The sequence below is a fragment of the Phoxinus phoxinus genome (assembly GCF_949152265.1).
Source record: "Phoxinus phoxinus genome assembly, chromosome: 1".
In the NCBI taxonomy this organism is placed as follows: Eukaryota; Metazoa; Chordata; class Actinopteri; order Cypriniformes; family Leuciscidae; genus Phoxinus; species Phoxinus phoxinus.
The window spans coordinates 19,456,956-19,483,748 of record NC_136876.1 but is presented as its reverse complement, the minus strand read 5'-3'; the positions used below and the strand labels follow the sequence as shown (position 1 = coordinate 19,483,748).

The following is a 26,793-nucleotide window of genomic DNA, read 5'->3' as shown; positions in this document are numbered from 1 at the left end:
CGAATAATCTGACATGCGGGCAGCCGTAGAACAGGGGAAAATAGCGAAGAGAGCAAGGCGGGCAGCCTGCTAAAGAGTGCAGACGTGTGGGCAGCTTGCATTAATAACTTCAGCTATCCTGGCTGAGAGGACAAACACGGGGGCTGATCCAAAGATGTGTCCTCCTCCAGACAATAGTAAAGTCCATAAAAACATGAGCTGGTTGTGCGCTGTATCTTACATACTGCATCTTTAATGAAACAAATATTCAAAACATCTGTCAGTGAACCTCCAGTTCTGTCTTTTAATGAATTCAGAACTGTGAATGTGTTGATTTCTAAGTAGTGCTTAAAATGTATGTGTGGAAAAATATGCATTTTTTCATGTACTGTACAATGTCTATTTTTGGATTGCAAAATATATATATATGATAAGAACACACATAAGGGCACTTTATGTAGACTCATTGCTGGTTCTTTAATGAGATGACTTCCATTAAAACATGAGGATAAAGCTCAAAACTATCAGTGCAGTTTAGGGTTTGCAGCAACATTTTGACAATGAGAACAGCGTGAAAACAACAAAATAAAATGGGTACAGTCTTCCATCAAACATCTCTGAATGTTACATACGTCACTTGTGCCGAATAAATAAACCGCTTCAAAAAAGAAACATGTTAATAAATACCAACAATAAAGACACACATTTAGCTATATAACACTGACAACAGCAGCAAACTTTGGAAATAAAACAAGCGTAAAGCATATAAAAGCATTTAGCTGGGTAAATAAATGGAGGGGACAAACATCTACCTTAAACAAAACATGTAGAAATCATTTGTACTTTACATAGTTACGTTAAAAATATTACAGTACTTGTGCCCGAGCTGCCATGACAAAGGCACAGATACATATACATATATATTTCTCTGAATCTGAGCCACAAGCATCATGGTCTATTCGGTCACATTCAATAAGATCTTCAGTTCAGAGCAAAAACTAATGCAAGCATATTATAGCACATGTGCTTCTTTGCCACAAATTTACACACAAAAATAAATAAATAAAATTAAAGCGTCTTTTTACTTTTTGGCTATCCCATATTAATATGTATAAACAGACATATTAGTGCGGGAAAGAGCATGCAATTATGTGAAATTAATCAAAACTAGCAAGAGGGGAAAAAGTTGGATTGCCATCAAATAACAAATGACCTTTGCATGTGGTGGGTTGTAGAAATAAAACATAAAGATAGATAATGAAATAAAAACCATAGAAACCAAGAAAAATATGAACCATTGGTGATCTGGAAGGATGACCCAAGACCTTATGCTTAAAACACTTTAAGGAAAACTCTCTCAAAATATGTGGGCAACTGTGAATGTGGATGAGAAATTGTTGATTTTTGAGCCAACTTCATTTATAACAGGGCAAATGTGTGTGTATAAACAAGCCTATGTGACAATTATTGCATGTGTGTGTATGTGATCTAGCTATGATTATTTTGGCTGCTGATCACGTTTCCGCCTGGAGGGGCGATATGTATCGAGTCCAGGATTGGCCGCAACACTTGACCAAATGGCCTGAGAGAGAAAGAGAGAGCAGGAAGTTCTGTGAAAACTGTGAAAATAACACGGATCTTCTTGCATCAATTTTCAACATCGGAAATGTGACAGTTGAAAATGAGAGAACTTTACAGTTATACAATCACAAATAGGAGAATCTCACAAAAACATGGTCAAGGTCACATTTCACTACAAAATCAAAAGAAAAAAAATGCATGAAGAAAATTACGCCTATTTATAGGACCATTAAATGGATACTACACCAAAACCGAAACATTTGATCATTCACGATTCAAAACTTACTTCTGTGTAATATGTGTGTAAGTAAATATATATATATATATATATATATATATATATATATATATATATATATATATATATATATATTATGTGTTGATTTGTCGCTTTGGACTCTTTTGACTTAATTGTATGGACAAAAACATTATTCAAAATATTGTTTGTGTTTCACAGAATAAAAATCATACATCTTTGGAACAACATGAGGGTGTCTTTGATACTTTTTTGATTGATTTCCCTTTTGACAATAAAGACAGATCTCAAGCATGTTTATTTATTCCCTGTATGTAGTACTAAATACTTTCCAATCAAGTGGAAATAAAAACAACCCTGAAAATCACGTCTGAGCGAGTTTATGTTTAGCATACTCACGTGGAGAGCACTTCAGAGGGCAGATCTGTGATATAGGAGGGGATTTTATTTCCAGTGAGAAACTGGGCCACCTCATTAGTGAACGTGTTACAGTTGTGTTCAAACAATCGGTACCTGTCACCACTGCAGAGAGACACCAAAGCAGAAAAACAGGCATATAAATGCATGTAAAGCACGTTTGTACAGCACAAAAGACTTTATAAGGACTTTAAACTGGAAGAAAGGAATTTCTCGTTTTCACACACTCACCTATATGTTGTCTCTCCAAGTGAGGACAGATAATCCATAAAGATCTCCTCTGTCACCTCTGAATTTCCCAGTTCCACCACTGTGTCTGGAGGTCCGAGCATCGTCCCGCCCTGTAAACACACGCACACACTATGGCACATACTGCAGCCGCCCCAGAACAAATGCACCTCTTAAGAAATATTATGTGCCAAGGCCATTTAATCTCAACAACCCAAAAATAAATGGACAAAAACAATGTGCGAAGATGTGCTGTTCAAAGCTCCACATGGACCATGAACATGTAAAGTGAGGGCTCACAAACAGCACAATATATTGAGTACATTGATCGAGTGTATTTTCGGGGCGATGTTTAAGCGCTTGTCCTATCTTGAGTACGGGAAGCGTTGCAATGGGTTGTGATTTTACCGGTGGGCAACTAGAGATCCCAGCACCACCATAGAAAAATTCCTCTCCGTAGACCACTATAGATGTGTGCCTGTGTTGACATAACGTAACAGAAAATGCATATAGTTAAAACATGTTATAAAACATATCAGATAATAATAATAAACATTTATTTGTATAAAACTTTTCATACATGAAATCCAGTTCAAAGTGCTTCACAAGCATGAAACATTTTAAACATATATACAGATATTATATAAATATGTATTTAACTTTATAAATAAAGGATTTTAACCATAATCTGTTATAAGTAGAATATTAATTAAAGGTAATTCACATACCAAATCCCATCAAGCTGTTTTCCTGTAAGAAAGAATATGTTTTAGAAATCATATACTTTATGATAGATATTAGTTATATTAGATATGTTAAGATTTTATTATATTTATATTATTAAAATACAATAGTTGTACTGTTATGGTTTGACCCATTTAAATAATCATTTTCAATCTGATGAACCTTAACAAACTAGAAGGGGTTTTCAGACTAAAAAAATAATGTGATTAAAATATAAAATAATTAGTTAATTGATAATCTATTAAATATGTTAGATTAGATTTAAATTAAATGAATAAACAATAAATAAATAATACATATAACAATACATTACTACAGTGAGTATAATATAATGATGTAACTGAAACAAATTGTAGCTTAATAATATTAATATGTGTTTATAAAAGACAGATGCCTTATAAATTTTAGGATGGTGGTCCCGACCCTCACACAGGGATGATCATATTTGGGGGTCCGTGGCTGGCATCTAAAAGATTGAAAACCTAGAGCATGTGACACGATTAATTACCATAAGGAACATCGTGTTCTAAAACAGTTTGTTCTTTTTGTTATTTGTAAAAAAATGCAAGATAACTGAGATAAGCGGATAGACGGGTCTCGCTGTGAAAATAGTTTGTAAGGTTATGTGAATAAGAGATTTTGTTAAAAAAAGTGTGTTTTCATCGATCAGTTGTAAGGCGCATTTATACATTCTAGAACAGTGAAGGTGTCTCTTAAATATTCATAAGCAAAGGCTTCGCCATTGGATGGGAAAAAGGCAACGTCAGTATTACCTCATTAATAATCAGGGACTAAATCTTCACCGGTGGACGGACAAGTGATGTTAGCAGCATAATAGCAAGTTAATATTCATTAGCCAAGATTTCTCATTTGAAGATGACCAGGCAACGAAGCGAGATATAAGTAATATGTATGAGTGAAACCTTCTTCATGGTAGGATTGGAAATGTCTCGGCCCTCACCAATGTAACGTTAGCGGTAAAGATATTCTGCATCACTCACCCAACATTATCGGACTGAGCTGTCTGGCCATTCCCCGCGATAGATCATAAATGAAAAGCTGTACTCCAAACGTCGAGTTGTGCTGATCCATGTTTATCGTGATGTTGCTGGCTAAAAGCGGCTGACTAACTGTTAGCCTGTCTGCGGTATCCTGGCTGCAGCTCCTGCGTTATAACGGCCTTAAGACTCTCAAATGATCACGACAGCCTGATATCTGAGTTTTTAAATTTCTGAAATACTCTAGCTATATCGGACTTATTGAGAATCGATGGCATTAGGAGGGTTTGAGTAGAAAATACATTCAAGGGGATAGCTACCAAGATAAATAGGCTATGTCCTTCCAAGTCGCCAATGAAGCGCATTAATTCAACGGCACGACAGCGCCATCTATCGTATATGCAAGCGATTACCTCACGGCATTATAACCACATGCCCCTGACTACTAAAATCAACTGCAATTTCTCCCTCCCCCCCCCTCTCTCTCTCTCTCTCTCTCTCTCTCTCTCTCTCTCTCTCTCTCTCTCTCTTTCTCTGTGTGTGTGTGTGTGTTGGTTTTACCATTATAAAAGTCAATTGACTGGCACTTCTATCAAAATCATTTCTTTCCTTAGCCTACTGTATTTCTTCATCCATATGAGTTACAAAATGAGACTCATGAAGACAAGTCAGTCAACTTCTTATTGTTTGTATAGGTCGAGTTTTGTACAAATTATAGGCTACTGCTTCGTTATACGTATTCTTCCTGACTACTATTACTCTCTGATCGATTAGATGAGCCAAAGCCTCCATCGAGGATTTCTTTTCTTTTCTTTCTGCAGAAAGAACTCAGAACGAAAGATAAAAAAAAAATAAAAAAAATGTATGGTTAATTTGAAATATAGAAATGCCATTGAGAAGGATATGTTTATCTATCTATCCATCCATCCATCCATCCATCCATCCATCCATCTATCCATCTATCTATCTATCTATCTATCTATCTATCTATCTATCTATCTATCTATCTATCTATCTATCTATCTATCTATCTATCTATCTATCCATCCATCCATCCATCCATCCATCCATCTATCTATCCATTTATGAAGGAGATGCATCTTATTGACTGAGCATCTTTAAATTTAAAAAGTTGAACTATCAGATAATAAGAATAAAATTTTGTTTTTGAAATTAAATCCTGTGTGAACCAAACGGTAAATTTAGCATTTTTAATTGTGATGCTCATTTTTGCGCTCGGTTTGGGACATTGTAAAATGCTTAGGCCTACTTTACCGTGTATATATATATATATATATTTTTTTAAAGGCTTAGTGGCTTTAAAAAAAGACGATGGTAGTGCTACTCGAATTCAATACTAAATTCAGTGCACAACTTAGTTGTAAATCGGGCAAGCAGGTAGCTATACAATAACGCAACACAAAAAAGTTACACGCCATGCTTAATATACCAAGACAGTGAAACGATATGAGGGAGCAATACGTTCGTATTCTGCATGTGCTCATCTGCTTGCCTGTACACAGTATTAGCTTCATCGACAACAAAATATTCTGCCATAGGCTACTGAATTTGGTTATCACATGTCTCAATAGCGTTGTCTTAATAACGGTTTTCTGTGGGCAAAATGCTTAACTTTCGGCGATGCGTTTTTATTCTGGGCTCATCTGCTTGCCTGTCTATAGCATACATATACATCAATAAGTTAAATACTGAATTTATCATTAAACTTTCACCGTTTCACTTTATCACATTTTATCACATTTTTCATTGTTGGGGTTTTGGGGAATATCGGCGGAATTCTGTCGATTTTGGTTTAAATTAGGTAAATAGCTACATCGAATAAACCAGAACAGATAGCAGCACACAAGGGGTGGGGTGTGTAGAACTGTAAATGAGGGGCGCAGGAATTCTCTGGAAATTTGCGGAACTTTCTGTGGAATCCTGTTGGCGCAGATTCCGGGAAGGACTAATTATCAGTGTTATTCAGCGTGTTTCTCGGAAAACATTATTTAACTTTCGTTCTGGTCTAGGTGTAGGCTATGTGTAGATCACGTTACCATTTACAGGGCTTTACATCAGCCTCTGCAATGACTCAATATTCTCGTATAGCTCAAAAGTGACTCATCGTACTAATACATCTTTATCGCTCAGAGAGAGACCACCTTTTCCCGTCTTTCATTTCCATTTCTTGGCAAAAACAGTCGCGCTCCCTAGCGCGCGCGAACTCTCGTGGCGACTCGCGCTCGGTGCAGCGCTTAAAGGGACGAATGGAGTTTGGCAAGCCATGTTAACATATATTCTTTAAAGGGTTAGTCCACCCAAAAATGAAAATTCTGTCATAATTTACAGACCCTCCTGTCGTTTCAAATTATAAGGCTTCATTTCGTTAATTTCCGAAACACAAATGAAGATATTTTAATTAAACCTGAGATATTTCTGCATGTCACTCCATTGACAGTCCACTGTTACCACTCTTACGCTTTATAAAGAGATTTTAAAACTAATCCATATGAATTGAGTGGTTTAGTGCAAATTCTCTGAAGAGACACTATCACTTTATATGATGAACAGATTGAATTTAAGCTTTTATTCACATATAAACATTCATCAACACACACACACACACACACATCAGATGTGGTAAATAACCGCAATATTGTATTACCGCGATACCGCAAAGCCAACCGCAGCAACCGCGATATTCATGTTTTCTTTTTTCATAAGTCGTCCTTCTTGTTTTGCACTTCATGCAGGTGCAGGCTATTGAATGTTAAATAAGTTGAAAATCATAATAAGACTATGATGATTTGTACAGAGCCTCCGTAGATTTGCACTTAATAAAGCCTAAACAGACAGTGAAAGAGAAAGATCGACTGAGCGTGTGGATCACCACCCGTCTTTGAGGTCAAGTCATCCTTTTTTAACGTTAAAGGTCATTTTCTATTAGCGCTCGTCAATGCATTGAATCAATCAGCAATCAAATCTCTATGTGAAGCGCTTCCGTGTTGCCCATACGACGCATTGCTGGTCAGCTGAGCCTTGTTAAGTGGAGCTCAAAGTTAAAATAATTAACACCTCAAAGACAGTCCCTTGCCGTCACCTTGTGGCGTAATAATGTAACTGCGCTGAGTGACAACCTGCCGCAAAGACAAGCAATGCTGATACTGGTGAAATAAAAGCAGAATTATTTTGACATTCTCTGTTTACTTCACTTCCTGTTTCAACGCTCTGATTAGTTTCGGTTTTATTGGTTACTTATGTCCTCGTTTTGACTACTGACCACAACGTAACACTTATTTATATATAAATAAATGAATTAAGTAAGTAAATGCTGACAATACCGCATTTCGCGCTATAGAGGGTTTTCACCAACGTCACGTTCTGGGCGGTAACCCGGATGCGCGGCCATTATGGAGGTACTCGGATGTAAACAACAGCATGGATTGCACTGTGTATGTTCGACTGAACACATTGTTACACTAATAAACCACAGAAAAAAACACGTGGAAGCTGCGAAATCATATAAGGACTTGGTGAGCAGGAAAGAGCGCAAAATTTTGACAAACTAAAGTTAATATGTGGTAAAGATCCGAACGAGCTAGCTTCTCTAGCCCTTACTGCAATTCTTCCTTCTACTTCTTATCTTGACATAGGCTACGTTCAGATTGTCAGTCCAAAAAAGCACATGAAATCTGTTTCAAGCTACATCCATATGTGGTTTGAAATCCTATTCAAATCACATATCAGGACATCAGCTTCAGTCTGATCGGATTTCGCGTGGTACAGTATGTAACTCACACCACGTAAAATGTAAACGTCAGACTCTGTTATAGGGAACATGCTAAAAGTTCCTGCCGAAACAATGCTGTGTTGTTGCAAAGTGCCGGACGAGCAGAAAATTATTATTTTGGAACCGGCGCAGACAAGAGAGCACGGAAAAAAAGCTGTCCATCCCAGCCTCCTACAGTTCTGCCGCAGGCTCAAGACACAGTAGTCCAGCGCGGCGGCTAACGTTACACATTTCCATGTTGTAAAATTTAAATAAGACAACATCTCTATTGTAAATGCAAACCCCTCCATCAACGCAACGTCATTGCCAAAGAGCTGCATGAACACACAAATCAAATCTGAACAGTTGCGATACACGGCGTGTATAATTGGATTTGAACTGACAGTGTGAATGTAGCCATAGTTAATTACGTCAACATTTTAGCCCAACGCTTCACTTACAATGATGCTGTACCTCTCTCAACCACAAACGCCTTCTTTCATAAGTTTGCACTCTTCTCTTTAACTTTTGACAGTCTATAGAACTTGAAATGTTTTTCCCGATTAGTACAGACCAAAACTCGACCATTTTTCAGCAACTATAATCAGCCAAATTTGCAGTCCGTTCAGTCCAGTGGCGTTGTTTACGTTCAGTCCCTCCAAAATGGCCACGTTTGAGCTGCAAAAAGAACAAGTGAGGTTTGTTCTCACGCGTCAATGAAATACGATTGAGCTTCTGATCATATTTACTGATCAATGTTTATATACATATAAAAGCCTAAATTCATCTGTTCATCATATAAAGTGATCAAGTCTCTTCAGAAAATGTTGACTAAATCGTTCAATTCATATGGATTACTTTTACAATCTCTTGATGAACTAATGAAGCAACAAAGGAGTTGCAGCTGTCAAATCCTGCATCCTCCTGGCACTGCGTATCTATAGCACCAGTGCTTTTATTTGGCATGCTCTTTATATGCAAACGTGCATCTGGAATATAGCCTACTGCCCCGCTGTGTAGAATTGGCGTGTATAAGTGTGTATATTTCGTATCATATGCACGCAAAACTTGCATATAATATGTACGCTAAAAAGTGCTTAATGGATGCACGTAAAAGGTCATGCATATAAAGAGAACGCAAAGCAAAACTCGATCGATCACATTCTCTGCTCCCTTTCTGTATACAGTTTATTCAGTTAATATAATTTATTCATCATGCTGATAATATTATGTGTAGTCTTCATTTTCTAATGCAGAAAACCATTAACTCATATGGTTCTTAGGATGTTTTATCTGTGTTGCCATGAATATGATGTGCAGTTTCCCCAAACACAAAAACATTTTTATGTAGCCTATTATAGCTTTAGTGGAATTTTATTTACTGAACGAGATTGATCAGTATTGGAAGCACAGTTGTTTTATTTACAGAAGAATAGCACTTATCGCCCTTACATTTCCCCCAAAGATGTTACGTCCTGTTTTGTATTACTAGAAATAAATGATATAGCTGTTGAATATATTTTCATGTCACTCTTTACAGTTCATGCAGTAAATGGCTGATTCAGGTGTTTAAAAAACAAGAAGTGCTTCACACTGGGTCTTCTTCAAAAATCCTGTTTTTTTTTTCACTCGCTCAATCACATCCATGCTATAGGGATCTGGTTCAGACTATTTACTTTGTATACCGATTGTTGATGGTACCTCGTGCTGTTGAATTAGTAACTAGTTATAGGGTCTGTAAATGTATTCTTTATTATTAGTAGATCTAGCCTACATATTTAGATAGTTTCCCAGTTAAATGAATTAGTACCTTTATTAGACACTATTATGTATATCAGTAAAACATTTTTAATCTTTATAGTACATTTTTGAATGAATGAATGAATAGTTACATGTTAGAAGAATAAATGTTAACACTGCTTGCCATAGACGGAGAAGTGGGTGGGCGCGAGCGCGTAGAGCGTGCACGCGCCAAGCCAAGCCAGTGCGTACATGTGTCGCAGATTTTAAAACTCAGAAAGAGCTGGAACAGCGGCAGACCTGATGGTGCACCAAGAGTACCACTGGGTTTAAATCCTAAAGAAAGCACTCCCAGAGTCTCAGACTCTCAGAACAGTAGAGTTAAGCGACATTTATCCCCTGAGGAGGAAAAACGGGAGAGATCAGAAACTATATTTGCTGCACTGGATGATCTCATTAACATGGAGCTGTCATCAATAGGAGAGCAAGTGTTTGCTGTGGAGTCAATAACGAAGAAGAGGATACGAAAGGTAAGGGACGTTGCTGTGCGTGGGAAAATACATGTATGTGCAGTTGCTTTAATGCATTTTTTTTCTGCAGGCACGATTTACTTTCTGTTTTGAAATGATTAATACCCCCCAAAGTCCGCACAGTTTTCTTCTATTGCCAGTTCTGGATTGACTCATGAGTGAATAACACCTAAGCTTGCGTAACATTTCGGAACTTTTACGTTGCATGACTTTCTGGTGTGCAAAACAGTGCGGTAACTTGTATATTATTCTCCAAAGTTTGTGGATTTGTATAACGTCTCGCGCTTGAATTGCGAGCGCTATAGATGGAGGGGGTGTGTGAGAACAGCGCGCGTGTCATCATCATCATTATCGCCATCAACGCGCGTTTCGCTAGGAAAATCGCCGCGTTTTGTAGCTACGCAGTTTATTTTTATACGGGTGCAGGGTCAAGGATGATACGTGTAACATCCGCGCAGTTGTCAAAATAATCGGACCAGTTAAGACCAAATGCAGAATAAACAAGATTAAAGATATTTAAATACAGTGATAAAATAGGTCATGTTTATTAATAATAGAGCACGCACGAGCAAGTATCTATTTGGTAGGTGTTTATGTTATTTATTTATTATTATGTGTGTGTAGTATACAACCAGATGTTGTAATGTACAGTAATAGCTAGTGATGGGGATGATGACTAACGCTCTATGTGCACGCGGGTTTCGTTTCGTAGTTTATACTCGCGAGCATGACGGGGAAAAGACCTTCGTCGCTCCACACGTTGCATGGAACGAGTTGTTTACGCGTTTCCATGGCCCCACCTATTTCCATCCCATGAATGTTCCCTAAACTCGCTGTTCTTTTTAAATGGAACTCACTCACCCCTCTGTGACATCACCGCGCCGTAACAGTAGCGGGTGCAGTGCCGTTCTCATCCTGCATAATCTTCCACGTCAGAATACTACTGAGTCTGAGTGTTGACATCTTAAAGACACAGCAGGCATGCTTTTTCAAAATCTGTGGGATGTTTGTATCATGGATTTGTTGAGAATAGAATGGTGACGTATGTCTGTCTCCCTCAGAACTTTTAAAGTGAAAGTGACTCCTTTTCGTTCTTTCTCTTATTTCAGGGAAATGTGGAATATCTCCTAAAGTGGCAGGGATGGTCGCCTAAGTAAGTTCTCATATTAGTAATTTTATCAAACACCATATTACCTAGAACTGTCACAATATGTGGGTGAATCCCACAACACCATGTCAAGGTCACATTTCTACGGAAGCTTGTTTTCACTATGGAATAAATAAATAAAAATAGATAATTGCAACTTTGTATCTCACAATTCTGACTTTTTCTTGGAGTTATAATGTAGGAATTGCGACGTAATTAAAAAACGTGTGCAGAATATAGTTTATATCGCGCAATTCTGACTTTATATGTTATTAAATTAAAAATTAGAAAATTAGATTTTGGATAAAACACAGCATCACATTGTTTTCTCTCATGTGACATATTTTATGGCTGAATCTCTCGAAACTTGTCAAGAACATGTCCTGATCATTTCAACAAAAATAAATAACTGGATTTTATTTAAATATAATAAAGTCTATATTTAGGAAATATATTATATTTTGTAATTATCATTTCATACATCATGACATATCAGGCATTTAAGGAGACACAACAAGTGAATAGAGAAAGATATTATGTATCAATATTCTTATGAGATATTCTTATTATCATTCCCATTATTACACCACTTTTTTTCAATACATGTTGCCCCAAGACCCTATTAATATGCAAATTAGATACAGTGTACAGATGCATTGCATAGAATGGGAATGGCATGTGTGGCCATGTTTACACGCATATTGCATAAAGTAAAATGGTATTTCAAATAATTCTGTTACATCTTTCATAACATAGTTGAAAATCATCTTTATACAAAGTTTGGATAAAAAGTTGATTGGTGAATGAAAAAAAAAAGTTTTATCCTATTCATATCTTTTAATTTGTTTTTTTAACAAATGGGTCCTGGTGTCCTCTACAGAGGACACAGCATAACATAGGAATATATATATATATATATATATATATATATATATATATATATATATATATATATATATTTTTTTTTTATTTTTTTTTTTATTCTAAAAAGTTTTTATTCCATTTGTTTGTTATGCTCTAAACAGTGTAACAAAACTAAATTCACCAAAACTTTTTTTTCTGGTTCTCAGGAGGATATCACACAAGAGAAGACAATGGGATGCTGTGTTTAAAGTAATGATAATAAATTAATTTAATTTCCAAGAACATTTTTCAATTAAAAAGTAGCCCCCGAACTATTCAAATTAACATTTCAGACGAAAATTACTGTAGATTTTAAACTTTAAATAAATAATCTGTGAATAATCATAAATAAATCATCTTGAAACTGCTCAGTCATGTTCTGCTCCAATGATTTGTTTGGAACTGTTTGTGTGAATGTCAGGTACAGCACCTGGGAACCAGAGGACAACATATTGGACCCTCGTCTGGTCCTCGCCTACGAAGAAAAGTAAGTCACACTCTAACCTTCAGTTACTGATGTGGAAAGGCATAGGCTAGAAGCAACGGGATTTCCTTTCCTTTCCATCTCCCCATTCCTTATATCTCTCTTTCTAACAGAGAGGAGAAGGATAGAGCTCTGGCTTATAAGAGGAAAGGCCTGAGACCACGTCGAGTTATCCTGCGGGTACGAGTAAGCTTCATTATTAAGTTCAGTTGCAGTTAATATGAAATTTAAGTGATTATGATCTTTTTTAACCATAATGCACAATATCTGATACATATAATAAAATAAATCTGACGTGCTTAAGTGTCCCAGAACGGCTGGAGTATATGTATTTTGTGTTTGTGTGCATAATCAAACCCTCCAAACAGAACATCTACCCAATGGACCTACGAAGTGCGCACAAGCTTCCAGATAAACCCAGCCCGAGAATCCGCCTGTCACTCACCCGTTCCATGGGGACAGAAATAGACCAGAATGGACGGCGCTATAGAGAAGGTGTTGGCTACCGGCGTATAGAAATACGCAAGAACAGGCAGTGCAGATCCAAACTCATGGATGACTTCAAACTATCCCAGCAAACTATCCCAATCAGACATCCACTTCCTCCAAAAGACTCTGCGGAGAAAGAGTGGAATGGAGACGAGAAAGATGAGCAGAAACATGAAGAAAACACAACAGAAGTGCACCAGGACATTCCAAGTGGTAGGTGTTGTGTGGCATCGATACAGCAACTGTTGCTAAGATACTCTGCATGCAACATATTCAGGGGTCATGAGGGCCATTCTGAAAAATATTGCCAGAATTTCTGAATCACAGTGACAACTAGCTAACACATGTTTGATGTGATTTTGAGAAATATTCTTGAATATGCTCAACTGTGAAGTAGTTCACCCAAAAATGACAAAGTATAATCCCTATTCCAAACCTGCAAGATATAAATAAGCCGTTAAACCATAAACGTATAGTAAAAGCAGTGTGGTGGAGTGAATTTAAAACCTCCTGAAGCCTTTTCACCTTTCGTCTCATTTAAATAGCTGAACATCTATTAAAATCATAGCCCTCATAACTCATTCAAGTAAATTTCAACTTGCCACCTTAAGACACAAAGTTGCGTCAGGTTTGTTGACAGTCACGTTGAACGTGTCTTGTGATCAATCATCGATGTGAAAACAGGATGCGTCGTCTTGAAGCAGCAAGTCTATATGTGAGCCAAAAACATCATACGCCTAAGTAGATTGTAGAGACCATTGGTGCCAATAGTTTCTTACATCTATTTGGCTTTACGATGCTTTTCGGAAATAGTTTGCCCCTTATTTGACAAAATAACAAATTTCACGAGGTAATCCATTCAACTCGTGCACTATATTCCAATTCATCTGAAGTTATACTGTAGAATTTAATTGTTATTCATAGAAAATCTTCCCCACTGCAATAGCATTCAAACATGCTGTTAAATATGCAGGTCTGTGGAGATCATTGACATCAAACCTAGAATGACTTATCTTGAGGCAACACCAAAAGAGTCAAATGTCTTCGACATGTCTAACGACTTGAGTTTCTGTCGTTTTTCTGCCAGGTAAAGAGATGTCTGAGGTGTACAACTCTTCCACAGAACAGGACTCTGTCATTACCATCCAAGAAACTGAGAACTGCTCTTCCATTTTTGACTATGCTGAGAAGCCAAGCGAGGACACCTTTCCAGTTTTCGAAGCAACAGACGACAGTACAATCTCCGACACACAAAAGAACGAGCCAGGCACAAACACTGCAGGGGGTGAGGACTCTGTATGGGTATCACATGACACAACAAACACTGACCAATCACTACACAACAGTACCAAGTCAGAAGTCGAGAAAGTTGTGTTTGACAAAGTACAGAACAGACCCTCGGTTATCGAGGTACATTTGAGCGCTAGATGTGGACAGGAAGAGGTAAGAGAAACAGGTGAGGTAGATCTTTTAGAGGCCAAAGAAAAGGAATTAATAGATGCTGACGTCACAGCAGAATGCACAACAACATTACAGGTTCCAGTTGACCAATCGCATGCTTCCTCCACCACCACAGTGTATCCTGAGAAAGTCACTGTGACTCAGGTGACGATAAATTCCTTGACCGTGACCTTTAAAGAGGCCGTGACTGCAGAAGGCTTCTTCAGCAGCTGTCGGCTCGAGGTCTAAACTGATAATGGAACCCAAGAACAACATTACATAGATGTACCGTACATGTAGTCAGGACCAAGTGAATAACAGTTCACAGTAGTGAAGCAGATATTGTCTAAGCAAGGTAAGAACACCTACAAGGCATTTTTCTCTTCAGTTTGTCCTTGTGTCGTTGTGGTAAAATAATCGTTGATGGACGACATTTCTGATTATATTCAGTTATGCTGTATCCGAAGACTTTAAGCATGTAAAGCAAATCTTTATATCTGTACCACTACTTTCCCATCAGCAGCAGTCATTGCACTTACTATGAGAAGAAACTGTTTTTAAGTTCCGAATCGAAGACATAACTACTGTTACATCGCCTCTTTTGTCCTGTAACCAACCAGGTGGGAAAAGGAAAGGCCACTTGGCTTTGTTTCCATATCTGCGCCTGAGCTCTCTTCACTCTGTTCAGAGGCCTTTGTGCATTTTTAAAGAGACAGTATTGGTTTACATCCACAACTGCTACAGTGGGCGCTTTTGTAGGGGTAGATCCTGTTCATTTGAACACATGTGCTTTAGGTGTGCTTTTAGCATGGCAGAAATCAAAGCCTAGCCTAAATGACATGTTTTGGTCGTGATAGTTGAACATGGCTTGTCAGCTCTGTTGTTGCTCTCACGTATGACAACTACACTGTTTTTTGCTTGTATTTACAGCAAATAAATGGAAAAAAAAAAGTTGTGGGTGATTTTATTTCATTTGCGTGTAAAACTTGTTGGTGTTTTAAGCCCATTTCTGCTTCTGAGTAAAACATTGTCACATTGTGAGATATATAAACAGTTGCAGAATATGCAGTCAAGTCCAGAAACAAAATTGCAATTACGGTAAAATAAGTTACAATTGCAAAAGTCCACAATTACGAGAAATAGTCCCAAAAATGAGACATAAATCTGCTTTTTTTAAATGGTGAGGCAGCTTTCATAAAATCTATTTAATATTAAATACTCAGAGAAAGCCACTAATGCCACAGTTTTGCCAGGCAATCTCTTTAGATCCTTTATCACCTTTATCATCATTTGCAGGAGCAACAGGTTCTTTAGCATCGGTCTGAACGCCAACTAGCAATGACAGCTGGCTGATGAGTCAACTATGACCAGGCTAACAGCGCTTATCAAAACAAAACCAAATCCAAGAGCACTGCCAGGCTATCTGTTTGAGCCATATAAAGAGAAAGATTTGAGCAGAAACGCAAGTGGTTAAAAATGGTAATCTTCAAATAATGACCAATAAATTAAATGTATCTTCATTTTATTAAAAAAAAGTAAGAAGTCCACAGTTTGTGTTTCCTTTGTACAGTACAAAATATTCAAATTAAACTCCCAAAGTTCAGAGCAAAGAAAATTCTGGAAGTGGAGAAAAATTAGGAGTGGTACTGAAGGATGAAATTTGTGAAATCAGTGGCCTGTCGCTCATGGTCATCGTTTCACTGCACCATACAGTTCATTTGTGAAACGCTGCTCAATCTGACATTGGCGCGAGCAGATGAATTCCAGCACCACATCCAATACACACAGACACACACATTCATACATACATACATACACACACAAACTTTCATCCAACCTGTACAGACATCTCCATTATCCAGTAAGTCTTTTAAGGAGTGCGCACACATTCTGAGGGTGGGTGTTGTGCGTCCAAGAATTTGTCCAGTTGCAAAGCAGTGATGTCCAATGGAATTTCCAATATGGCATGAAATAAGATCCATTGGGCAGCAGAGCGCACACCAAACCCGATCCCCCAACACTGTAATTTATATTATACTCAATAACCTAAATCTCCAGCTAAAGTAAAGGAATAGCTCCCCATCTTAATAGGTATTAACAAAAATATATTCTATGTGAACTGTAGCAGTCTCTGGGAACACACATGAACAAAATCCATAATGACAACAAATGAAAAAGCTAGAATAAATTAAATGCAAAACTCAATTTACAAGGAAGATATGCATGATGTTGAGATAATTATAATAACAATTTAGGCATCACAACATTTGAAATGTTCCATATGACTGTAAAACACATAACAGAGACTGGTACATGGTCAAATATATATATATAAAAAAAAGTCCTTAGTCATTTGCACTTTAATTTTATACCACTTTTAAAATCTTAAAAAATATCTCTTGAAAAAGGAAAAGTACTCCCCTGGACGTGACATTGAAAATATTACTTGTGGTTTGTTCTCTGAGGCTGAGAAACAATCCTCTCTTTGTACACAACCGGCAAAGGAAAAAAACACCCCATACTTATTTGTCGAATATTTGCTATCTCTCATAGGAGGGTCCATCTTCAAAGCAAGTATCTTTGCAGTATAAAAAAAGCTAACACTGTCTCTGGTGAGGTTTTGTAAATTTCATAATAACTATATGATGTCTAAAGGGTTAGATTCATGTTAATGCCAAGGTCCTGGCTACTAGGTGGAAGCATATCATTAGCTCCAGGTCCATGGAGTCCTGCCATGCCACTGAGCTGAGACAGCATGGCATTCTGATCTGCACCAAACCCACCTGGGTCTTTAGAGTTGTGCTGAGGCTGTTGGGGAGGTGGAACCATGCCTGAGTGATGCTGCTGAAGGTGGCTGGGATGCGGTGAACCCGTTTGGGTCTGAGGTGAGATGTGGTGGGGCGATGGCTGTGGTTGCAGGCGCGGGGACGGACTTGAGTGAGGTGGCTGGGACTGGGGTCGTGGGGAGGGCTGAGGGGAACAAACCTGATTGCTGAGGGAGGATGAGAGCTGTTGGCCCTGCAAATGGGGCGACTGAGACATCTGTTGCTGCGGGCTCATGGGGTTGTTCTGTTGTGCCGGTGAGGTGCCACTGAGATGATGTTGCTGCGCCTGAAGCAGACGCTGATGCAAGGCCTGTTGCAATAATACCTGTGATGTCTGAAGACCGGGACCTCCTTGTGTGGGCTGTGGACCTCCTCCGGGCCCCATGTCGGCACCCTGTGATGCCGCATTCTGCTGCTGTTGCATCTGTAGCTGGTGTTGCTGTGCAAGTCTCTGTTGCAAGGCAGCTGCAGCTTGCTGTTGTGCAGGGTTTCCTGGAAAACTCTGTGGCTGGCCAGGTTGCACCCCTTGTAGTGGTTGGCCTCCTGGTGGGACTTGCATGTTACCCTGCTGACCCATGTACCCTTGCTGCTGTTGAAATGTGGCATGATTGCTCATTTGATGCTGCTGCTGTTGTTGTTGTTGATGTTGTTGTTGTTGCTGCTGCTGCTGTTGTTGTTGCTGCTGCTGAAACTGTAGTTGCTGTTGCCTTCTCATGACCAGATCTCTGAACTGTGGATTTATGTTGGCCATGTTTGGAGCCCCCTGACCCTGCATACCTTGCTGTTGCTGCTGCTGTTGTTGTTGCTGTTGTTGCTGCTGCTGCTGCAAGGCAGTGACTTGCTGCTGCTGTTGCAATAGCGGGCGCTGTTGCATTTGCTGCTGCTGTTGCAATAGCGGCCGTTGTTGCATTTGCTGCTGCTGCTGTTGCAATAGCGGGCGCTGTTGCATTTGCTGCTGCTGCTGTTGTTGCAATAGCGGGCGCTGTTGCATTTGCTGCTGCTGTTGGATCTGAGAAAGTTGAGTCTGCATGTTAACACCCTGTCCAAGGTGCATGCCAGGCTGGGCCACCCCAGCCTGGACACCCACTGGTTGACCTCCCATAGGTCCTGGTCCTCCCTGTGGTCCAGCAGGGCCACCTGTACCTCCTTTATACTTGTGAACCCGTTGCTTGATAAATGCTGCCATTAGTTGTGGGCTAGAACGAAGAATGTTGAGAACTTGCTGCTGCTGTAGGGGAGAGCTTGGAGATCGCAGGGTCCGCAAAAGTTCCTGCAGGGCTCCCTGGGGTAGATTGCCAGCTGCTGCCCCGCTTGCTACGCCACTCTGCAGACCAGCCTGCACCATACTCATCAAGGCATTTCGATTTGGCATTTGGGATGCTTGCTGTTGTTGCATTTGTTGTGGTTGTTGCTGCTGTGGTTGGGGCTGCATTGTAACCATTCCAGGCTGAGCCATCATGGAAGGTCTCTGCTGGGTTGGCATACCCTGCCCTGGCCACTGTTGCTGCTGAGGCTGAAGTGGTGGGTTAATTCTCGGCTGCTGTAGATGCATTTGTGGGGGCATCTGACCTTGCACACCTGCCTGTTGAGGCTGCTGCTGCATGGGCCCAGATCCCACCATCATTCCCTGAGGTCCTGGCTGCTGCTCCATCTGCACCCTGTTTACTGATGTTTGTGCCTGCGGGGCTAACCCTTGTGGCCCTACCATGCCAATACCAGGGTGGGATACTCCCATTTGTCCCTGTGGCTGTTGGTGCTGTGGCATCATGCCAGCTTGCGCAGCCTGTCTCTGTAGCAACTGAACCTGTGCCATCTTTCGCTGTGCATCTGCCACTTGCTGAATCTTCATGGCTATCTCCACAGCTGCAGGCGGAGGACCTGAAGGTTGCTGTTGCTGGGACATAGGTGCTGTGCCTGGGTTGCTAGGGAGTTGTGGAGGAGTCGCATGGCCAAGGCCTGGTTTACCCTGGGACTGTGGATTTGGAGAGGGACCAGTGGAATGGGGACCATATTGATTGTGTGGATGCGGGACTTGCCCCAAAGTTTGCTGAGGAACCATTTGGTGCTGTGGTGAGGTCATCATTCCGCCTGGACCTGGCATCTGCTGATACTGGTGGTGGATGGGGTGCTGAGGAGGATGCTGGGGAGCTCCAGCTGGGACTCCACCTACACCAGGCTGGGGCAGAGACGTAAGGTTCGGTGTTAGCTGTGTGGGTGTCTGAGGCGTTGCAGGCTGTGTACCGACCGATGTCGGTGTGCTAGGACCTGTGGCCCCGTTGTTGCCGGGTGATGGAAGACCTCCAGGCGGCCCACCTCCACATGGTGGTGGCTGCCCTACTCGCTGCATGGTGGCCATACGCCTACGCAGCATTTGCGCTTGCTGCAGTCTGTGTTGCAGCTGCTGCTGACGAAGCTTGTGCTTGATGTTGAGACAGAAGGGCACAGGACACTTGTTTTCCTGGCAGTGCTTGGCATGATAGCAACATAGTGCAATGAGTTGCTTACAGATGGGACAGCCACCATTGGTCTTGCGCTTGCAGCCCTTAGTGTGTTGCACCACTCTCTTCATCTTCTGGCAAGATGGCAGACAGCAATTAGCATTGCGACACTGGCACGCATGCACCAGTGACTGGATGCAGCGCTGGATGCTGAGACGACGCGAGTCACCAGGGTTCTGAGTGGAAGCTGCAGCTTGGTTGTTGCTCTCATCATCAAGACCCAGTCCAAGTTTCTCCATCTTATGTTCATGGCCCTTGGTGTTGTAGCAAGTGATGCAAAGATCATAATCCTATAAAAGGGGGAAAAAAGGATAGTTGAAAAATGTGCAGTGTTTTATCAGTTACATCAAAGTCCCTTAATGCAGTATTTTTTGAAACCTCTTCACTTGACAATCAAAGTGCAATCCCATCTGACATTTCTTACCTCACAAACAGTGCAGTGGAAGCGTGTCTCAACGTGGTGCTTGCATTCATTGCACGTGTAGACAAAGCGGTCCTGGCTCTGATTGTGCAGTTCTACTAGCATACACATAGTGCTCCATTTGCCCCGCCTCAACGAGCTGAATTCAAGGTGCTTGTCTCGTGCAATTGTTAGGAAAGCGTCTCGTCCGTCCATCAGATCACAGGCCATCAGGGGGTCAGGGTCCGAAATGGGCGGAAGGGAATTGGCAGAAGGGCCAGCAATGAGACGAATAACAAAGAAAACCTTGAAATTAAGCAGAGTGTTGACATTTGTGAGTTTGGCCCAAACATGTAATGACAAATGCTTCAAATGTTTGTGGGAGCTACATACCTCTTTGTGTTTCTCCATTGTGGCATAGAGTTTTTGGGATAGATCATTAGAGACATTTGGCATGCCTGGTTTCTTTTTATTGGATCGGCTCAAGCTGCCTTTGTTTTTGCTAGTCTTCTTGCTGTTCTTTTTTTTGGCATTCTTGCTGTCTCCATTGGTTGCCTAGATGGTCAAAAGACATTAATATTAAGCATTAAGTTATAACAGTTAAGTTTAAAGAATAAATATTAAGTGTTATAGCAGCTGCACCAGAATGAACCATCTTGTCAAAAACAAGTGAGGACAGTAGCTGGCTAAAAACCCCAAAGGATTTGCTCAGTTGCTCAGTTTCTCCAGTTGTACTTTAAAAGTTACTTAGTTTGTTGATTGTAGAAATGTTATGCCCAACAAATATTTTCCTTTGGCACTTGAGTACAGGTTACAAATTTGGTCAATCACTTACATCAATGCTTTCACTAGAGGTGTTGTTCTCCTCTCTCTTCCGTTCTTCCTCCTCCTGTTCCAGCTCTTTAATACTTTCCTCCAACACATTAGGCCAAAAATCACCTTCAAAATATGGGAGCTCCTTCGCACTGGTCAGACGATCCTCTGTTGCCTGCTTGAAAATGTCCTAGGTGAGGAGAAGCATGCAATAAAGTAGTAAATGACTAGAAGTACCAAGGAAAAGACTGCCAGTATGCTGACTCAAGTATAAACTTATTTTATTGTCAATCAGAAGTACAGGTGTTACAGTACCTTGTAGTCGTGTACAATTCTCTCAGATACTGCTTTGTCAAGCATTTTCTTGTACCACTCTTGTAAGCGTTTAGGTTTGGGAATCTTCTGATCCGATGGGTGGCAGTGGAAGATGTAGTCATCACCCTCGCTTGGTGGGCAAGCCCAGATGTGGCCAGTGACAAACCCCATTTTTTTAACATACTCCAAGTATCCAATGAGGATCTCATGATAGACTCCTGTTCTCAGGTGACGGGGTTGGAAAAAGTGCACACTGTCTAGATAGGAGATGTACACACGTCTGCATGGAGAGAGAGAAAGACAGAGGATATCGATCGCAAAGTTACTTGAGTTTCTCAGACCCCTTTGTAATGCCATCCATGTGCACATGAGAGAAGATTCGGTGTGTGCCTGTGCGTCTGTTTTATTAACCTTTGATTGGGCTGAGGGCAGTCGGAGCCGTACTCTTGCACGTGCATTCCAAAGAAGCAGACATCTGTTCCGTCAATATCCTCAAATGCAAACAGAGCTTTTGTCCTGTACGGGAACGACTCTGACATCTCGCCACTATCAACAAACCTGTAATAGAAAGACAGTACATGTATTAGATCTTTTCATGGTGACCATTAAAAAGATAATTTCTGAAAAAGACACTACCATAAAGGAATATCCATCTATATTTCCATCTCTGGAATTTTTAATTAAGCAAACATGAATATTTATAACTTTTTACAGTTACTGAATCAAAGATCCATGCATTAATCCACTTTCTATCAATATACTATTTATATTAATATACTATTACAACTTGGGTATTGCAATGTTTTTTCATCTGCCTAAAGGCCTTTAGTTTAGAAGTGATTTGAAGAAGTCAAAGCATTCTGAAGTCATTCAATTTTAATGATGGCAATGCAAGGTAGTTGTGTCCAAGTTAAAATCAGTAAAAAAAAGAAAAAGAGTGTAACAGTGACCTGCCTCCTGAGACATTTGAGTGCAAGCAAAGATGTTAAGCTTTAGTATGGAAAATCGTGGGCATTACAAGAGTTTGATTCATGCATTGATAGTCTCATTTTTTTTCATGATGCCATGCTGCAGTGTTTTTTTTTTTTTTTTTACAAGCACTTTCCCCTCAAACTGATTGCCAGTCAAATTTTTTTTTGTATGTTTGTTTTTACAGGCAATGCATCCCCACCTATGACTAGATTTTCTAAAGATATTGCAGTCCAATAACGTTCAAAGATGAAGAGTTGTTATTGTTCACTAAAAAACAACTTTTGTTAATTAAAATAAAGCTGAAATAAAACAAATATTGAATGAAAAAAAATTCAACTTAAAATAAATGTTGCCTGAAATAAACAAATGAAAATAAATAAAGAATAAATAAGAAATATTACATAATCTGAAAACAAAAGCAAAGAATAAAATGACTAAAACCTCAACTAAAATTGAAAAACTAAAAGCAAATTCAAAATATTAATAAATACAATAATAGTACATAAATGATACTAAAATAACACTGGTTAGGGCATTCAGTAGTATAAATACCTACTACAACCAACAATACAGCAACTTGATGACCTTCAATGACAAAATCATTGTGTGAACAAGTGTATTACTGCATGTAAGGTTATGGAACATTGTCTGGTTTCATAATAAATCACAAGTATAATATAAATCACATGAAATAAAGCAAACAGTTCCAAATTCAAAATGCCAAAACCTTAAAAGAAACAACTTAAAACTCTGCACTGTCCCTTACCTGGACTTCATGCCAGGTTTGACCTCCACTACTTTATCAGAGACGTGGACCACACGGATGGTGACATCACCAGATTCTGGATGAGTATGACGCTTCAGATAGTCGTTCACTCGTGTCTCCAGGTAGTTACCAAGCTTTGTCTGAGGAAGCCCTGGGATAAAGAAAAAGTAGAGCAGGGAGTTTAAAATAATACAAATATAGCATTTTATAGTACATAGGGCTGGGACGGTTACCGCAGTCACGTGACGCCTACGTCTGAGCTCGTCACCGTCATCACCGCAAAAAAAAACATTGGCCTGCACATGTGTGCACGTTGTGTCTAATGACATGGATTCATTGATTCTAATGACATGGATTATGTCTAATGACATTGTCAAGGTTTTCTAAACACAACTTATCAAACGATGGAGAAAATCCGACCTTTCGCGGGTTGGGGAACGCAATGTTTCATGACGCATAATATAGATTCCATTGTAGAGATGCGCGGATGGGCTATTATTTCATCCGCAAGCGCATCACAAAACTCATCATCCGTTCACCATCCAGCCGCACCAACGTTTTTTGACCAATTTTCAAAACCGCACCCGCCCGCCATCCGCTGATTGTTTTAATGTCTATGGGCGATGCAAGGCGCCGCGAGCAGCGAGGCTAGAAAGCTCCTGGCTTCTAGACAGGAGACTGATCCAATGCAGCAAAGATATTTAACGGCTAAATATTTAAAGCGGTTTACCGCTACACCGCGGGAATTTCTTGCTTTTCAACTGTTGTAAGAAAAAATCCATACCGTCCCAGCCCTAATAGTACATCATGAAAATCTGGTATAAAACAGTGCAACACTGCATAGTCACACTCAAGATCTGCCAATATATTATTTTTATTACATGGCTCCTTGCTATACTTGATTGGTCAAGATTTGCATTCCATAAGCAAAAACAATTTTGGGGATTGCAGATTTCTAAAGCTCCCACTTACTCTTTGCACAGTATTTATTCTCCTTCCTTGTTGCATTGGCTTTTTTCAGACAGCCTCCACAAACAAACCTGAATGAATGGGATTAGGGAGAGAGGGACATTTGAAAACATAGAAAACTGTGTCAGATCTCTTGTTATGCTGATATGTTTTGCTCTATACATAAATTAAAAAGGCTGACTTTATATTAAGGTTAAAAAATTTTTTTTTTTGAAATTTGTTGACTCCATTTATTAAGAGTTTTTTTTAGCCCTATTTTGAAGTAGAAAGTGTCAAATAAAAGTAGCTCACCCTGCTGGCCAAATTGTATCATTGTGCAGAACGCATATCTGATGCATTTTTCGACCACAGTCGGCACATTCCATCAGTCTGAGGAAGAGGAGCGGAAACAAAGGTCAGACGAAGACGACAACAAATCCACGCCGTGACCACAAACAAACTTGAGTTGAGGCATTCGGAGCGAGCAAATATGTAAAAAAGCAAACATACAGTTCGGGGTCGAGGGTGTCATTCTTTTTCCTTTGAAACTGATCTTTATTGATGGACCTGAGAAGAGAAAACGAGAGACAGAAGAGGAGGCCGCCCAATCGAGTGGGTCATGAGAATCACTGAAAAAACGCTCAACGGTATGAGATTCTGAGGAATAGCATCATGGCAATAACAATGAAGCAGAAGATCGAAAAAACACAAACTTGTAGTTGGGTTACTCACGTTTGAGGCTGGGTTGGATCGTCCCCCAGGGATACATTCTCCCCCTGGATTTCGTTGAAACACTTCTCACAGAAGTGGTACCTGTCAGCAAGAAGCCCATATTTGGGTGAACTAGACCGTTCGCCAAGAGCACAGCCAATCACAGTGAGGGCACGTGGAAGCAGGCACCAATCAGGGCAGGGCAGGCCAGGAGACAGGCACACACAGGAGAAGGCAGGTTCGTCGCCAGGAGCAGCCAATCATGAAGCAGGGATTTTGTGTGGGCAGATTGATTGATTGGTTGCGTGTAAATTTCGGAGCGGATGATTGGTCACATCAAAGCAGGCCAATGCAGACATCACAAGCGTTAAAAAAGGAGGGAGAGAAAGGGGGGAGGAGGGGGGCAGAATGAATATTTTAAAAAAGTGTGAGAAACAAAACCGTTATGAGGGACAAAGAGCTAAGTGTTGGACAGGTGGAGGGGTGGGTCAGATGTAGAAGAAGTAAATGAAACCAAAAGAGAGAGAGCAGGAAGCCGAGGCAAAGCATAGACGGTCTTCCCTCACGTCCACTGAGCTCCAAAACAACCGTGTTGCCCAGAGGAGTGAGGGACAACAATGGACAGAGTGAATGAGAACAGGAGCATTAGAGACCCATCATCCTTCCAGTGCATTTTAAAGAGGGTCCCGAGATTCATTACCAAAACAAAATGTGTGACAGATGAACAGTTAGTACACCCTGAAGTTGGCAGCATGAACTCGTGAAAGAACTCCTAGCCAATTTTCAGGAATTGAAACATTATACTTTGTCAATCTAAAAAAAAAATCCAGGTCACATGACACCCTAAAAATCACTACCGAGTGTATATAATATATATATATATATAAAGAAGGATATTTCACATTAAGACCGTTGAGATTTGACATGATCATCATACAAACGTATTTATTTAAATGCAGCATAAAAGACAATGCAATTACATAATTACAGTGTTGTTACATTACAGCCTTTTCATTTTAATGTAACAATATTGTGCACCATTTTAATAACAAATCCAAATGTAATAATTTAATGTTAATTTAGCTTTTTTATTATTATTAAAATATAAAAAATATAAGCTTATAACAATGTAATTGATATTAAGTAACATTTTATACAATAACAATTATATAACACTATCCCGTTTATGTTATAACCTTTTATTTTTAATAGGATTTTAATTATCAAAATAATACAACAATTAATGTTGTTATATTACATCATTTTTATTATTTATAAAATATAAAAAAGTAAAAGTTTAACATAACACAATGTAATTGGTTATAATATAAAATGTTCAATGTTTTACTAAAAATATATAACAAATTAATGCTATGTTACATGATATTATTTTGATTATTATTATCAAGACTACAACATTAAAAATGTTATAATATAAACTTTTATTTTCAATGTTTCAATATTAATAATAATTTTATTATCATCATTGTTCTGTTTTGTGGATTTTAAATAACAAATATTTCATGAAAACCTGCATACAGCCAAAAATAATATTATTAATTATTATTGATTTGATGCTGATTTAAATAAAATAAATACTATAGTAGTATTAGCATACATTAGTATCATTTTTATACAACGAAAGTGAGCTTCATATTAACTCTAAAGTAGCCAAATTAATCCAAAAGTGTAAAATATTTGTTTACGCCGAAACCTGTAATTCTGGTGAAAGATACTAACTGCAAAATCGCCTGGCAAAGACTAAGATGATGCAAGTCAGAAAATTGGCAATGATTTTCACTGACGCATTAGAGGAAGTGCATCCTTCTTATTAGCCCTT

General features: G+C 39.3%; 3 protein-coding genes across 25 annotated transcripts in view; 1 reads left to right on the top strand and 2 right to left on the bottom strand.

The window, feature by feature from the left end:
* Positions 1-436: 436 nt before the first annotated feature.
* On the bottom strand, positions 437-4,577 carry desi1a (desumoylating isopeptidase 1a). Its single transcript, XM_079607765.1, has 6 exons — positions 4,207-4,577; positions 3,190-3,211; positions 2,870-2,939; positions 2,465-2,574; positions 2,216-2,338; positions 437-1,561 (listed from the first exon to the last, which is right to left on the bottom strand). Exons 1-6 carry the CDS (start codon positions 4,295-4,297, stop codon positions 1,468-1,470), a joined length of 510 nt encoding a protein of 169 aa, XP_079463891.1. The 5' UTR covers positions 4,298-4,577; the 3' UTR covers positions 437-1,467.
* Positions 4,578-9,903: 5,326 nt separating this feature from the next.
* Positions 9,904-16,198, top strand: cbx7a (chromobox homolog 7a). 4 transcript variants are annotated; one of them, XM_079607391.1, is made up of 7 exons: positions 9,904-10,242; positions 11,352-11,395; positions 12,460-12,502; positions 12,714-12,779; positions 12,890-12,956; positions 13,145-13,478; positions 14,353-16,198. In XM_079607391.1, exons 3-7 carry the CDS (start codon positions 12,489-12,491, stop codon positions 14,952-14,954), a joined length of 1,083 nt encoding a protein of 360 aa, XP_079463517.1. In that variant the 5' UTR covers positions 9,904-10,242; positions 11,352-11,395; positions 12,460-12,488; the 3' UTR covers positions 14,955-16,198. The 4 variants fall into 4 exon arrangements, with proteins under 4 accessions (XP_079463517.1, XP_079463515.1, XP_079463514.1 ...); XM_079607390.1 differs by having other exon boundaries at positions 9,956-10,242; positions 12,890-12,962; XM_079607389.1 differs by lacking the exon at positions 12,460-12,502 and having other exon boundaries at positions 9,918-10,242.
* Positions 16,199-16,210: 12 nt separating this feature from the next.
* ep300b (EP300 lysine acetyltransferase b) overlaps positions 16,211-26,793 on the bottom strand; it is a 39,624-nt gene continuing 29,041 nt past the window's right edge. For 14 of the 20 annotated variants that reach the window (XM_079605665.1, XM_079605668.1, XM_079605671.1 and 11 more), the window contains exons 20-30: positions 24,975-25,085; positions 24,753-24,809; positions 24,555-24,632; positions 24,267-24,334; positions 23,295-23,445; positions 21,968-22,114; positions 21,557-21,836; positions 21,264-21,431; positions 20,822-20,983; positions 20,453-20,734; positions 16,211-20,318 (exon numbers count right to left, since the gene is read on the bottom strand). In XM_079605665.1, the coding sequence (XP_079461791.1) occupies positions 17,355-20,318; positions 20,453-20,734; positions 20,822-20,983; positions 21,264-21,431; positions 21,557-21,836; positions 21,968-22,114; positions 23,295-23,445; positions 24,267-24,334; positions 24,555-24,632; positions 24,753-24,809; positions 24,975-25,085 (4,468 nt within the window). In that variant the 3' untranslated portion in view covers positions 16,211-17,354. The remainder of the gene's footprint in view (positions 20,319-20,452; positions 20,735-20,821; positions 20,984-21,263; positions 21,432-21,556; positions 21,837-21,967; positions 22,115-23,294; positions 23,446-24,266; positions 24,335-24,554; positions 24,633-24,752; positions 24,810-24,974; positions 25,086-26,793) is intronic. The other 6 variants (XM_079605662.1, XM_079605669.1, XM_079605655.1 and 3 more) reach the window with 2 other exon arrangements.

Coding starts and splice junctions, on each gene's coding strand:
- cbx7a (XM_079607388.1), top strand. CDS start 10,174: ATGGAGCTGTCATCAATAGGAGAGCAAGTGTTTGCTGTGGAGTCAATA. Junction 10,243..11,351: donor CGAAGAAGAGGATACGAAAG/GTAAGGGACGTT, acceptor CTCTTATTTCAG/GGAAATGTGGAATATCTCCT. Junction 12,963..13,144: donor GAGTTATCCTGCGGGTACGA/GTAAGCTTCATT, acceptor CCCTCCAAACAG/AACATCTACCCAATGGACCT.
- desi1a (XM_079607765.1), bottom strand. CDS start 4,297: ATGGATCAGCACAACTCGACGTTTGGAGTACAGCTTTTCATTTATGAT. Junction 2,339..2,464: donor CTTGGAGAGACAACATATAG/GTGAGTGTGTGA, acceptor GTCTCTCTGCAG/TGGTGACAGGTACCGATTGT. Junction 1,562..2,215: donor CCCTCTGAAGTGCTCTCCAC/GTGAGTATGCTA, acceptor TTTCTCTCTCAG/GCCATTTGGTCAAGTGTTGC.